Source organism: Dermochelys coriacea, chromosome 6, assembly GCF_009764565.3.
Source record: "Dermochelys coriacea isolate rDerCor1 chromosome 6, rDerCor1.pri.v4, whole genome shotgun sequence".
Classification (NCBI taxonomy): Eukaryota; Metazoa; Chordata; order Testudines; family Dermochelyidae; genus Dermochelys; species Dermochelys coriacea.
The window spans coordinates 85,003,093-85,016,583 of NC_050073.1; the positions used below are offsets into that span (position 1 = coordinate 85,003,093).

Consider the following 13,491-nt stretch of genomic DNA (forward strand, 5'->3'; position numbering starts at 1 on the left):
CATAATTTCTCTTTTAACTTTTTTGAATAGTTAGGTTTCATTCACAGATTGAAGTTAGAGCAAAACATTTCCAGTGTCAAAAAGCTTTCAGACATGTGTTGTGTTCCTGTAAATATTCAGAGCAATAACGAAATTAAAAAAAAAAAAGTGTTTTTCCCCCAAACCAAACTTGATGAGCCAGAGGCAAATATGGGCATAGAGAGTATGGGGATTGGCGGGGAAAAGCAGGGAGCAGCAGGGGGACTGGTAGCTGTGTGGAGGGCTGAGGTGGAAGAAGGTAAGAAGACAAGCTGTTGGGTTTTTTGGGGGGTGGGGAGGATATAATGGTCGGTGTAAGGCAAGAACAAGGAATTTATGGTGATGGGGGGAGGAGCAGGATCTTTGTGGGCAGGGCAAGAATCTGTGGGAATGAGGGGATCTATGTGTTGGGAAGAAGAGTAAGTATATGGGAGCACAAGGTTTCCATAGTGGGGCAGGATGAAGGATGAGTATGGGGAGCAGAAGTTTAAATGAAGGAAGCAGATGGGTCTCCATCGGGTGGACAGGGGGTCTGAGAGGAGTGGGTATGGGGAGAAACAAAAATGAGCGGTGAGGTCAAGGACGGAGAGGGTAGGGAGGGAGCAGGAGGAGATCTGAGAGAAGGAGCAGTGGGTAGAGGGGGAGCGAGGCTCTCCGGATGGCGCCGGGTGAGGGGGGGAGCGGGGCTGGGTCTCGGAGGGAGCCGGGGTCCTCTGTGTGGGAGCCAGGCTGGCTCGGGGTCCGCGCAGGGCTGCACAGGGGGCTCCATCCATGGGACGGGGGCGGTGTCACTCTTCCCGCGCGCTCCCGAACTCTGCACTCACCGCCTCGCCGGTGCGCTCGGGACCACACATCTCGCCGGTGCCGCGTGCCACGTCCGCGCACTTGACATCACGGTCGCATACTTACTCGTCACTAGTCCCCGCCTTCTAGTCCCCATAGCAACAGGTCGCCGCCAGCTCTTGTCGCAAAGATTCCAAAGAGGACGGATCCGTGCGCGAATCGACGGCCGCAACTCCCGCCCGGGCCAAGATGCGGAAGGGAAAGGCGCGAAGCGGGGGAGGTAACTGGCTAGCGAGGGAAGTGGAGAGATGAGGGGGCAGGTAACCAGGGTAACGGGGAAGTGAGGGAGCAGAGAGGGGAGGGGTGGGGGGAATAGGGAGATAATGGGGCAGGTAACCAGGCAATGGGGATGGGGAGGCCGAGGGAGGAGAGCGCAGGGAGAGTCCTTGGCCATGGGGTCCCAGCGGGATGGGAGTTCCGGGGGCCTCGTATCCACGTGCCTCAGCTTTTCCTCACAGGGCGCAGAAGGGGCCAAGGCTGAGTCGAAGGTGGATAAGGAATCTGAGGCTGAGCGGGGCCAAGGCCAATGCAGCGCTATGGGAAGCTCGGCTAGAGGTGACCGAGATCTCCCGGGCCGAGTATCGCAAGGCCACACGTGTGCTGGCCAGGAACAATGAGGAGCTGGCATGGCAGCAGCACCGTTGGAGAAGGACACAGTCGAGGTGATCAGCTTTCTCAAAAACAGGATGTGGAGAAAGAAGAGCAGGTATGTGCAGGAAACCAAGAAACCTGTCCACCACTCCCTGCACCCCTCTGAGCATCCACACCAGAGGTGGCAGTGTGTGCAGCCTTCAGGCCCATGGATGTCTTGACAGCAGGTTCAGAGGGAGATGCAGACTCTCCACAGTGTCATCAGCAAATGTGAGGTGACCATAGGACCTGCTGCTCATGGTGCACATGCAGCTCCTAATGCAGCACAGAACCTTTTGAAGCAACTGATGGAACCAAATCAAAAATAGCTCACAGGTAAGGAGTACTTGTGGCACCTTAGAGACTAACAAATTTATTTGAGCATAAGCTTTCGTGAGCTACAGCTCACTTCATCGGACGCATCCGCCTCCGATGAAATGAGCTGTAGCTCATGAAGCTTATGCTCAAATAAATTTGTTAGTCTGTAAGGTGCCACAAGTACTCCTTTTCCTTTTGCGAATACGACTAACACGGCTGCTACTCTGAAACAGCTCACAGGTAGTATCATCTTCTATATACCACAGATATCTGCACATGTTCCAGGCAGCTCTGACAGTCATTGTGGGAAAGATGCACAATCTGCCAGTCCCACTATGCTTCGGTGGATGCTGTAAGCAGACAGGGTGAGCTGAGCACATCCCAAAACAGGGTTCTTGGTGTGGATGATGTGCATCTTTGCAGTTTTCAATGGAACATTTCACTGGAGCAAGCTGCAATTTTCTAGTTTGGAAATATGGACAAGTTTCCTAGTGAAAGTGTAACTGGATCCAGAGTTTGCCCAAATATTAAAGCAGTTGTACAGTGTTAATGAGTTATCTTCTCTGCATTAGACCACCTGTGGCAGGACCAGCAATAATCAGCCCATTCTGACACCTGCAGGGCCATTTTTTAAATATGTGAAGTCAAAGCTAGATGCCCAGGGTGTTTTTACATCTGTGTAACTTTGTTCTAAGTTCTCCAATATCAGCCACAAATGATCCCCTGTTGACACTTATAAGCGTTTCTTCAGTAAGAGAGGAGTGGGCAGGTCTAAGAGCCTCAACTCCAAACATGCAGTACAAGAAGCAAGGGACCGATCTGGAGTCCCATTGTGGCCCCATATGCTGCTCTAGTGGCATAATGGGGACTGCAGTGGCCTATGAGGAGTTCTGCCAACACAGAATCAGTGGTAGGGTTAGTGTACACAGCCATACACTGCCTCCCCGTAGTCCCCACTTAAATCTTATAAATGAGAGGCATTTTATGTGTGCTGTAGCTTTCTTAATGTGATCCCATAAAGAAGCTTGTGGCGGGGTAAACAAATGGGGGAGAGTTTTCCCTGATGATGGTTTCTCTATTTTCATCTTGTGCAGATTGCAAAACTGAAGCAACAGCTGAGCCGATTTGAAGCAGCAGGCCCAAGAAGAGAATGAGAATAGTGGTGATGTGAACTTTCTCTTTTCCCTCAGAATGAGGCCTTCACAGCAGACTGAGCAGTGGTTTTGGTTCTAGTAAGATGAGCAAGTTAAAAAGAGTGATATGCAGTAAAGGTTTTGAGGTAAACCCCTGGCAGTGAGAAAAAAACCTGCAAAAGAGAAGTGGGGGGGGACTATACAAGGCCTTTCTGGCTGTTAGTGTGGGTTGCTATCTCAGATACCAGTAATAATACCTATAGATAAGGTCGGGCAGAGATACAACAGAAACATGTCAATTTTGCAGACTACAGAAGTCTGTTATTCCCGACCCTTAAGCAATAAATTGCATGAGGTAGGCTCTTCAAGGACCTCTTGCCCAGCCATCCCTAAAATAACAAGGAACAGAACAGCCTGGGAATTTACATATTATTAAAAGATAGCTCTAAACATAACATTTTCTTTCTAGGCCTCCCTCTTTTGCTGGTAGTTCGATTTCTGTCCAACTTGTTGCTTTTCCTCCTAGTGATAAGTCTCATTAATTTAGTGACTTTTTAAATTCTGCACTCAAGGTTCTTAATTTTTCTTGGACTATACATTTCCTGCAGTGATATTGTGAATGGTTGTGACTTGTTCCTTCTTGATTAGAATTTCTGATTTTGCAGGCAGAACATTATTCTGCGCAGTGGAAAGATATGGAGGAGAAATTCAGCAAAAAAGCAAGAGAAATTGGCTTAATTCAGTTGGAACTGAAACAGTAAAAGAATTTCGCAAGAAGAAGCACACATGGAGATGGAACTGGAAGATGTAAGTTGTCATAAGTGTTAATTTTGGATATTTTAATGGCCTGAAAGCAATACTAACACAATCTAATTTAAAACTGATAATTTGACATGGTAACCTGTACTTGTACTAACTACATGCTCCACAGGACTTTGTCAGTAATGATTTATATGAGAAGTGATACTGCCACCTTTATGGCAGGGTGGGTGACTCATATGGAAAGAATATCAGATGCACCTGGCTGATTTATTAGACTGTTTACTGCAAACCAGGGCTTACTGTGAGTGTAGAAAGCACTATATTGGTCAGACTTATATGTTCCTGACCTAGCATATAGTTTGGGGGGGACCATATAAAATCAGCACTATTTAATCTAAAAAGAATCTGTATGTTTTTTGAACTTGGCTGGTTAGTACAGGAATAATTTCCAACTTCCAATTTCCAATTTCAGACAGGTGGTGGCTTCTTCATTGCTTCTGCCCCAGCGCAAAAAATGGACAGATTGCAACTAAAAGGTTGCAACTAAAAGGCCTCAATACTGAGGACAAATACAACAAATGGTCAATCTGCAATGTCTTGAGAAAAATATAAGGCCAAATCCAAGCCCTATAATAAAGTATCTAGTACTTGTAGTGATTTTTATCCATAGATCTTAAAGCAGTTTACAGAACGTGAGTTTGGATTGCAAACATTTGACTCATACCCTTCTGCATGAGGCCAGGATTGCAGAGCCTGGGATCCAGTCAATTTATATACCAGAAGGGGCTTATACCTCCTTTAAGAATACGTACAGAAGACCTAGTATTTGGGCTATACATACCATAGGGTTTATAAATGATATAACATGATTTCTCAATATTCAGTTCAATAGGCAGGTGGAATGCAGGGATTGTCTTATCTCTTGACACAAGTAAGTCACTTAGATTGTAAACTATTTAGGGCAGAGACTATCATTTGCTATGTGTCTATATAGGGCCTCGCACAATGGAGCCCTGATCCATGATTGGAACCTCTTTGGTGCCACAATATAAATATTAAATAAATTTTTAGAAGTAAGTTATGAAATACACCTTTCTGCAGAATTTTCTCGAAGAAATTGGGACACAGGAGTTTGGATAGCACAGATGACTGAATGAGTAGAAAGAATGTAACTAGCTGTGTGAGACTGGGAGAGTTTTCAAAGGGCCTGTCCCATGTTCTGTATATTTATTAACAAACTAGTGGAAAGTATGCTAATGAAGCTTGACAATGATTTAAAAATAGGACAGCTGGTATCTATGAAAGAGAAGGAAGTGTAACATGACTAAAGAGAAGTAGAGAAGAGGCAGAGATTATGCAAGGAGTTGATAAGGGCCTGAGAAGTACAAGATAAAAACTGGGAGATGCCTCTCCAGAGAGTTTCATCTACATGTTTATCTACAAGGCTGAAATACGCACCATTGTTAAGGGATTTTTTTTAAATATAGATAAAGAGAATATGAGAATCTCAAACAGGGAACATCAGGAGACTCTTAGACGGCTGGAGAACAGGTTCATTGAAGAAAAGGTACAGTGCCTTACGAAGGATTTAGGAATCTCATATTAGAACAATGTGACTTTCCTATTGACCCAGGTTTGAGTTGCTTTGGCTGTTATTTGATGAACATTTTTACAATCATCAGTGCTTGTAAAAAAATACAATAAGATGATGTGGCAATGGGTACAGCTTTCCAGGAAAAGTCAGAAGGGCATCAGGATCCCTGAGGGGTCATATCACTGCTCAGTCCCCACTCCCACAGGGAGGTGGTTTCAGTGCCCCCAAGGATTCCATGTCACTGCTCACTCCCTCTCTTCCTCTAGGGTACAGGGTTGTATCAGTGGCCAGTTTAATCCCATGTATGTGATTTTAGAAAAATGCTTTGTGTCTGATTTTGTCTTTAGTACCACATAGTCTCAGTCTGTATTTAAGCAGCTTTTTCTCCCCTTCAGCAACTACTAGAAAGAGAGGCTGAGAAGAAGTAGTAATGCTGGCAGAGAGAGCCCACCATGATGCCATTGTGGTAAGCCATTTGCGTTATCTATTCCCCAGTTACAATGAGGAGTCAGAAAGCACTGTAACTCTTGGTCTTACAGATACTGCCAGGCAGCCACACGACTGTATACAGCAGGGACCCTTCTGGGAAAATGTGTAAGGGCCTTTGGCCTGCATCTATATTACTTTCACACTTTAAATGCAGGCACCGTCATCTCTACATAAAACTCATTTTGGCTCCAATCCAGATACTGTCTCTGTGACACTTCCATGATCCCCCCTCTCTGGTCCAGCCCTGATGCTGAAAGCAAAGCTGTCTCAGTTGCAGCCCTATAAACAAATTCTTTCTCTGAAATTAGGGTACTGATTTTAATATAGGAAGACCCAAAAGGCTATGATGTCACCTCTTGTGTTTTGTTTTGCCTTCTCCAGCAGTTAGACAGCACTGGGAGAGCAGTGTTTAAGGAGAATGTTCGTCTTCAAGAGGCTCTTTCTTATCACCTGAAGGAGGCAGAGGAGCTAAAAAAAATCAAGAAGCAGCTAGAAGAGGACAAAGCTTTTCTTCTGCAGGAGAAGGTTCCTGCTCTGATTTCTATTCTATTTCATTCTTCCCTAGGAAGGGGCCCTTGAAATCCAAATTCTGGTACATATGCAAGTTCACTGGGACTAGCACCTTTCCAGTCAGACCCATCCACAATCTACTGGATTTTGGAGCTATCTAAGAGACATGAGGCTCTTATTCTGTCCTTTTAATTGTGAAGGAGAAAATAAAAACATTTCCTATGGTTGCCCCTCTAAGAAGAGTTCAGTATGTAGAATGGGGAGTGTGCAGATCAGACACTCTTCATCTTGCTTCTCTTGCAGGCAGAGCCTGACCCAGATTACTACTTGCTTTCCCAGCATGGAAGTGCCGGAGTATCTATCAGTCTGATGTAACCAATGTGCTGTTATGTTGAAAGAGTTCTGAGGTTCAGGGTTGACCAAGATAAGAGTCCAAATAATTTTCTCTTGTCCTTTAGGAAACCAATGAGAGTTTGGTTCAGGAAAAGGTCGGCAAGTCACTCTGCAAAAAGCACAGATAACAAGCACTGCAGCACAAGGTAGAGAGACTGGAGGTGGCACTAGGTCACATGACCCAAGAATTTGAAACAGAAATTCAGAAGACACGGCATCGGGCTTTAGTTCAAAACCAGGCAGGCATGGTAGAGATCAACAAGCTCCAGCAGCTGCTGGAGATGAAGGATCGGGAGATGAATCGAGTGAAGAAACTGGCCAAGAACATCCTGGATGAGAGGAGTGAGGTGGAAAGTTTCTTCCTAGAAGCTCTGGAACAGGTGAAGCGTGAGATCGTGTCCAGCAGGAAGTGCTACAAGCAGGTGGCCCAAGCTGCCTATCAGAAGAAAATGATGGAGGCATTTGGGAAGGAAGAGTACCCCAAAATCAGAACATTTAACAGCAATGCCTCACAGCACAAATAGTATGTACAAGGACCTGCAGGAGGCAGAGAAATGGTACATGTAATTAAACAGCAGATGATTTAGTGTCCATCTCCCTGGCTCATAGGAATGAAACCTAAATCTTAAAAATCCCTGTGTAGTAACAATACCCAGATTAGTAATCTCTGTGGAGGCTGCTGTGATGGGAGGGGAGGAAAGAAGTTCAGCATTGGAGGGGAGGCTGCAGACCCAACTGTTCAGAGTAGGGAACTTCAGGACTGACTGCTTCTGCAGACCTGGCAAAACACAATAGAACACTGAATCCTAAAAGTGACAATTAAATGCCAACACTGTTATTTATTTCATTGCTGATCATTTTAATATGCTTTTCTTGCAACCTCTGTCTCCCTTGCCTCCCTGTGAACCAAAAGCCTCAGTTGCACACCTCCCTTGATATCTTCTCAAATGCAGTTCTTCATTGTCAATACAAAAATCTGTGGCACAATGAAAACTGAAAAGGGGCAACTCTATAAAATAAATGTCAAAATCAATAACACAGGAGCTACTGTACTGATTGTTTTATACCTTTTAAACTTAATTCAATAAAAGCCTCTGGTTTTGAAATTTATCTGAAGATGCCACAAAATATCCAGAATGTCATCAGACTGCAGCAGAATCTAGGTAATTTGCCATAGAATTTAGGTACAATTTTGTGCAGACTACATGGGGCCTTCTTAGAGATAAAAGCTCTGTATTTTATTCTTGATTTAAACCTCAGAATTTAAAGAGGTGGGAAGATTGATCAAGGTGTATAGTCCATCTCCTGCCAATGCAGGATTCTTTTTCTTCTTACATATCATTGACCAGCTGAGTGAAACTTAGGAAATTCAGAGCTATGATTGAAAATCCTTTCTGTGTGTTCTCTGTTCAGAAAAAGGGAGATTTTATGCTGGATGGTAAGAGTTTTGTTTGGTCTTATTCTCCTAATACATTGATCTGCTCTCTGATATTTTGCAGGACAAATATCCAGCAAGGGAAGGTGGATATTGGCCAGTTGACATGGGAGCAGAAGGAATGTGTTCTGAGGTTACTCTTTGCAAGAATGAATGGCCTGGAGCTACGGTAATGCTCTGTTTCTATGGTAGCAGATGGACACAGAGCTCTTCCTGTTGTGGAATCCAGGATGATTGCTTGGATTCCCCCATTCTGGAGCTAATGCTGGGATGGTTTGTTTACCTGCAGCATCCACAGGTTTGGCCGATCGCAGATCCCACTGGCTGTGGTTTGCCGTTTCAGGCCAATGGGGGAAGTGGGAAGCAGCGGCCAGCACATCCCTTGGCCTACGCCACTTCCTGCAGCCCCCATTGGCCTGGAACGGTGAACCGCGGCCAGTGGAAGCTGCAATCAGCCGAACCTGTGGATGCTGCAGGTAAACCATCCCAGCCGAACTGTGGATGCCTGCAGGTAAACAAACCATCCTGGCCTGCCAGCGGATTTCCTTGACGGGCTGCATGCCAAAGGTTGCTGATCCCTGTTCTAGACCCATGAATGGGATTAATTTTTTCACAGTTCTTAACTGATTCTGCTTATCTTAGCAAGTGAACATAAAGAGATAATTTATCCAGTTAATGGACAGACGTGTCCCATACACAGAATGAAATCTGTCTTTATCTTTGCCACAGACAAAGCAATTTGACCAATCATAAAAAAGTTAAAACTGTGTTGAAATTTTCACAAACTGGCCACTAAAATTGTACTCACAATATAGCTCATGTTGCTGTGTGCATGCAGAATTTGTGAACATAGTTTTAGAAGCCTCTTTGAAAACTTGATTCACAAACTGGAAACTGAAAGATTAAGCAATGTAAACTATGCTTGCATGTATTAAAAAATATACAGGAGATCTCAAATACTAATCTAAAATGCTATATGTGCAATGTGGGAGTGTAAAGGTTGCAATGGGAATAGTAACTCTTACACTTTGAGTGTGTTTGTTGAAATTCTCAGCCTTAGTGTTACATTCATGGAAGTTTTGACAATTTTGTTTCATTTTTACAGTAGAGATTAAAAACATATAACTATATAAAATATGTAAAAATATTCCTGTGTGTGCATGGTAACTAAAAAGTGACACTGATCAGTCCCATTTCATTGTCCAAGCTGAGAGGGAAACTCATGACAAAAAAACCCCAACAAACAGCATTAGTGGGAATACAGTTGAATGCTATATTAGAAATGTGTTCACTTCAATAATCTTACATATAGCAGAGTTTTGTAGGGTCATGTCCAATTAATGTATTTCATTTAGGGAAAACACTATGTTCTACTCACTTTTCATGCTTTGTCCACAAACTGGAATTGGAATACCAAAATCTGACATTTAAACTTCATTTTCTGTTGTTTTCGACTCAGATAAGCTTAATATTAGATATATCATCCGCTAGGGGAATCTGTTTGTTCCCTGTGAATCAGAAGGGGAATGGACTTGATGAGCTAATCACTGAGTCATGGTCACTGAAATTAGAAATTGAATTAATGTCCAGAGTGGCTAAATGGGGCTGGGGGGGAGATAATCTAGGCTCTATAAATAAATAGTTGAACAGCCATCCCCTGTATGCCTGTGGTTAGAACTGAGCAGCAGAGCAGAAACTTGCTGTAACCCCTGAACTCTGCATTTCTGTGTCTCTCTCAATCACTCCTTACTGTAGCGGGACTTCAGCAGCAAAACACAAGTTCCATTGTCTAGATTAAATTAAAGCACACCTAGCACCAGACTAGCACTTCCTGCTGCTATTCATCTTCACTGAGATAGTGAGAAAGAGAGATAAGAATGGCATAGAGAGAAGCCTCTTAGTACATGTTACACTTAATCCATATTTCTCCTGCCTTTGTTTCCTCCTCACAGGAAACGCAAACATGTTTTGATCCCTTCAGCTCCAGCTGCTGTTACTCCTACTTCTGGAGAAAGAAACAAAGCTAGGTAAGATAGATATTTTATAGCACTCTGCCTAGGTACTTCTGCAGCCTCCATTAACACAACACCCAAGCACCTCCACATATTTAAAAACAGAAATATAATCATCTTTCCCTTCCATCTGTCCCAGCATGAAAGAGAAATACTTTGCTTAGTCTGAAGGTTTTTGTTTGCTTGTTTGTCCTGGTGTGTCTGCATGTGAAGACGTTTGAGGGAAATTTGAGTTGAAAAGATTAATTTTGCTTTTAGTTCTGAATGTGTAGTCTATGGTCATTCCTATCTCTTCTGTTTATGAGTTCCAGAATCTAGGTCCAGCAGCTCCATTCTGTCTCCCACACTCAGAAGCTTCCCCTAGTCAACAGCTTCATTATTCTTGGACAACATAGTTGTTGTGAGAGGTCATGTTTGCACAGGAGAGACACTTACTCAGTTAGCACAGAGAGCTTTGAATATCAGTAGAAAGGCCTTGAGCTAGATTCTCCATTCAGGAGAGAGCTATTGAAGAGAGTAGAATCCCAAGATTAAGTGTTCAGTGACCTGTGCTGCTAAACAGATGGATTTCTGTGATCGGTGCCTGTTAATGCTTTTTCAAAGCGTGTGAACTTGTTCCTACATATATAATGAATAGCTGCTAGCAAGGCTGGAGATTACAGATGCCTAGTCTGTGTGTGATGGGATGGGATTCAATCTTCTGCCTGGTTTGAATGACACTTTAGTCCCATTGTGCCTGCTATCTTGGTGAAAGCATCTCATGGCAGGTGTCTTATTTAAATATAGACACCCTATCTCTCTAATATTCTAGGCACACAAAGGCCATCTTTCCTCTCTCTTCCTCAGTTCAGCTATTACTGCCTGGATAGCAGAGATAGGAATCAGTCCTATTTAGATCTGGAGCCTGTTTTATCATAGGTGCAGGTTCTGATACAACCACACACCTAGCTGAATTGTTATTCTCCAACGCATGGGGTATATAACATCATCATATGGCATAAGCTCTGAGGAGTGTGGGTGTATGGTGCATTGTCATTAACTGCTGCAAGTGTGCCAGATGTTGTGGAGGTAGCACACACTGTCCCCTGGAACTTACACTCTAATATACAAGATAACCAGATAAAATTCACAAATAGGAGCACTGACTTATTTCCTTTAGGGCAAGACCCCTAGTACTTTGCAAGGAGATTGGGTGGCTCTTGGGCATAAAGAGGGGCATGAGTCCCAAGTGTGAGGACTGACATGGAAGAGGGCACAGAGAAGAAAGTAGGAGTCAGCAAATGAGCCAGTTAAGAAGGTGACTTGGCAGGAGTATAGGCAGCAACACTTCTCCTTCCCCAGCCAGTTGTTTCATCAACCTGCTGAATGTTGTCATTTAACAATGACTGTACACTCCTCTGGAGCGGAGACTCTCTCTTTACTACTTTTGTGAAACCCCCAGCACAGTGGGGCCCCAAGCAGGGGGGCCTTTAAGCACAACTATAATTCAAATAATAAAAAGAATAGGGATGAAAGCAGGAGTACAGGTGGAGGATTGGAGGAATGTGGATGGTAAAAAAAAAACATAGTGAATAGAGATCAGTGCATTTATTGTTTATATTGCAATAGCACCTAGATGCCTCATTCAGAAATTAGGCCCTTTGTGCCTGGCACTGTACAAACAGATAGAAAAACAATGAGTAGCTTGAGTTTAAAATGGAGGTTAAGAAAAGACAGTCAGGGCAATAGCAATAAGAAGACAAATACATGAGTCAATGCTAGGCTCAACTTGATCTGACAAAATTAATTTTGGGGTTTTTTTTAAAACTTCTATACTTCCTCTGTGATTTTGTTTAAAACCTTCACCTATTTTCTTTTTAATGTAAAAACTGTCTACCTTTAAAAACATTTAAACAGATTCCCTTGAATGCAAGTGAGGATTTTAGAGATGGCATTTGGGTGTAGAGCAGAAGGTTGGAAAAAGTGAGATGTGCAGTTGCCCTACAGTAGAAGCTCAAGCGTTGCAGACACCTCACGAATGGAGGTTGTTCGTAACTCTGAACAAGATGTTATGGGATGGCTCCTCAGGGTGGACTGCTTGGAGTGGGGGCTCACAGCAGTGCCTGCAAATCGCAGTCTTCGCCTCCTACCAGCAAGTGGCTGCCTGGTGAGTGGGGACAGGCAGCTAGTTCTAGCCCCCTGCCTGCAAGGGTGATGAATATGGCACCCAGGGGCACTTCTGCATCAGTGGGCGTGCAGTGCTGGCTGTGGCCCTTTAAAACTGAGTTGCTCCTCTAAAGCGCAGCAAGCAGGCAGGAGCTCATGTTCCAGCAGCTCACACTCCAGGCCAAGTTCCAGCAACAGCTTGGTTTGCTTCTTTCCAGGCTTGGACTGAGCTTGCAAGCTTAGGGGGAGCAGGAAAGGACAGCATGCTTGGCTCACAGGAAAGCTGTTCTGCCTACTCAGGAGCTCACAGCTGCGCCTGTGAACCTCAGCATCTTCACCTCCTACCTGTAAATGGCTGCCCCCCTTGTGGCAAGTAAGGGGTGGGGACAGGCATGCCCGAGGTGCTTACCTTTAAGATGCAATACAGGCAGAGTAGAGTATTTGCTGGGTTTGGGGTTTTTTTTGTTTGTGCTGCTGCCCGATTGCTTACTTCCAGTTCCACATGGCAGCTGGCTGACAGGTCAGTTTGTAATTCGTGTTCATATCATATCTTTGAGGTTCTACTGTATTCAAGGTAAGAGGTAACCTTGATAACAAAGATGTTCTTGGCATGGGAAAGGATGGATTTTGTGTTTGTAAAGGAAGGAGCTGACAGGATTTGGTAAGAGCCTGAATGGGGTGGGAGAAGAGAGGAGCCTGATAAGGGAAGAAAATGAAGAACTGAAGGAATAGGCTTACATCTTATTAGAGGTTACTGTTTAACCCCTTCCCTTCCCCACCATGTATGGGTGAACAGCAACATGTTATTGCTGATTCATCTGCAATGCTTTACCTTTGCAGCACTGAAAACATTGCTCCCAGCCTGACCTTCATCACGCAGCAGGTCCCAGTATCGGAGCCCTCTCCTTAAGAAGCAATCCTTCCAGATATTGAGATGGTAATGTCACAGACAGTAGAGTAAGGTGGCTGTAGACTCTGACTGAACAAGACGCAAGGTAATGATGGTTACTGTCTCATATGCACCTTTTCTTCTGGGACTCTTGTGTAAGTGGAATGATGCGACAGCTGTGAAATCATTAATATCCCCATTTTATTGTGGTATTAGTTTGGCTTTCATTTGAAACCAGCCTGAAAGGGGACTGTAAATTAATTTTATATACACGTTTAAGGTTGTCTTCTAAAATAAAAACATCTTTTATTCTTCCCCAG

At 44.0% G+C, this 13,491-nt stretch overlaps 2 protein-coding genes across 2 annotated transcripts in view; one reads left to right on the forward strand and one right to left on the reverse strand.

The window, feature by feature from the left end:
- Positions 1–940, reverse strand: part of ENTPD5 (ectonucleoside triphosphate diphosphohydrolase 5 (inactive)) — a 39,800-nt gene extending 38,860 nt beyond the window's left edge. The window contains 1 exon segment of the mRNA XM_038406432.2: positions 843–940. The gene's annotated coding sequence lies outside the window, so the exon portion shown is untranslated.
- A 287-nt stretch (positions 941–1,227) lies between these two features.
- Positions 1,228–13,485, forward strand: BBOF1 (basal body orientation factor 1). The gene is given in 17 exon segments (XM_038406097.2): positions 1,228–1,376; positions 1,378–1,501; positions 1,504–1,536; positions 1,539–1,567; positions 2,904–2,927; positions 2,929–2,976; positions 3,608–3,711; positions 3,713–3,753; positions 5,192–5,271; positions 5,694–5,721; positions 5,724–5,764; positions 6,169–6,312; positions 6,756–7,199; positions 7,201–7,247; positions 8,190–8,294; positions 10,078–10,152; positions 13,123–13,485. Coding segments are annotated over 17 exon segments (1,611 nt in total). The 5' UTR covers positions 1,228–1,253; the 3' UTR covers positions 13,244–13,485.
- Positions 13,486–13,491: the final 6 nt, after the last annotated feature.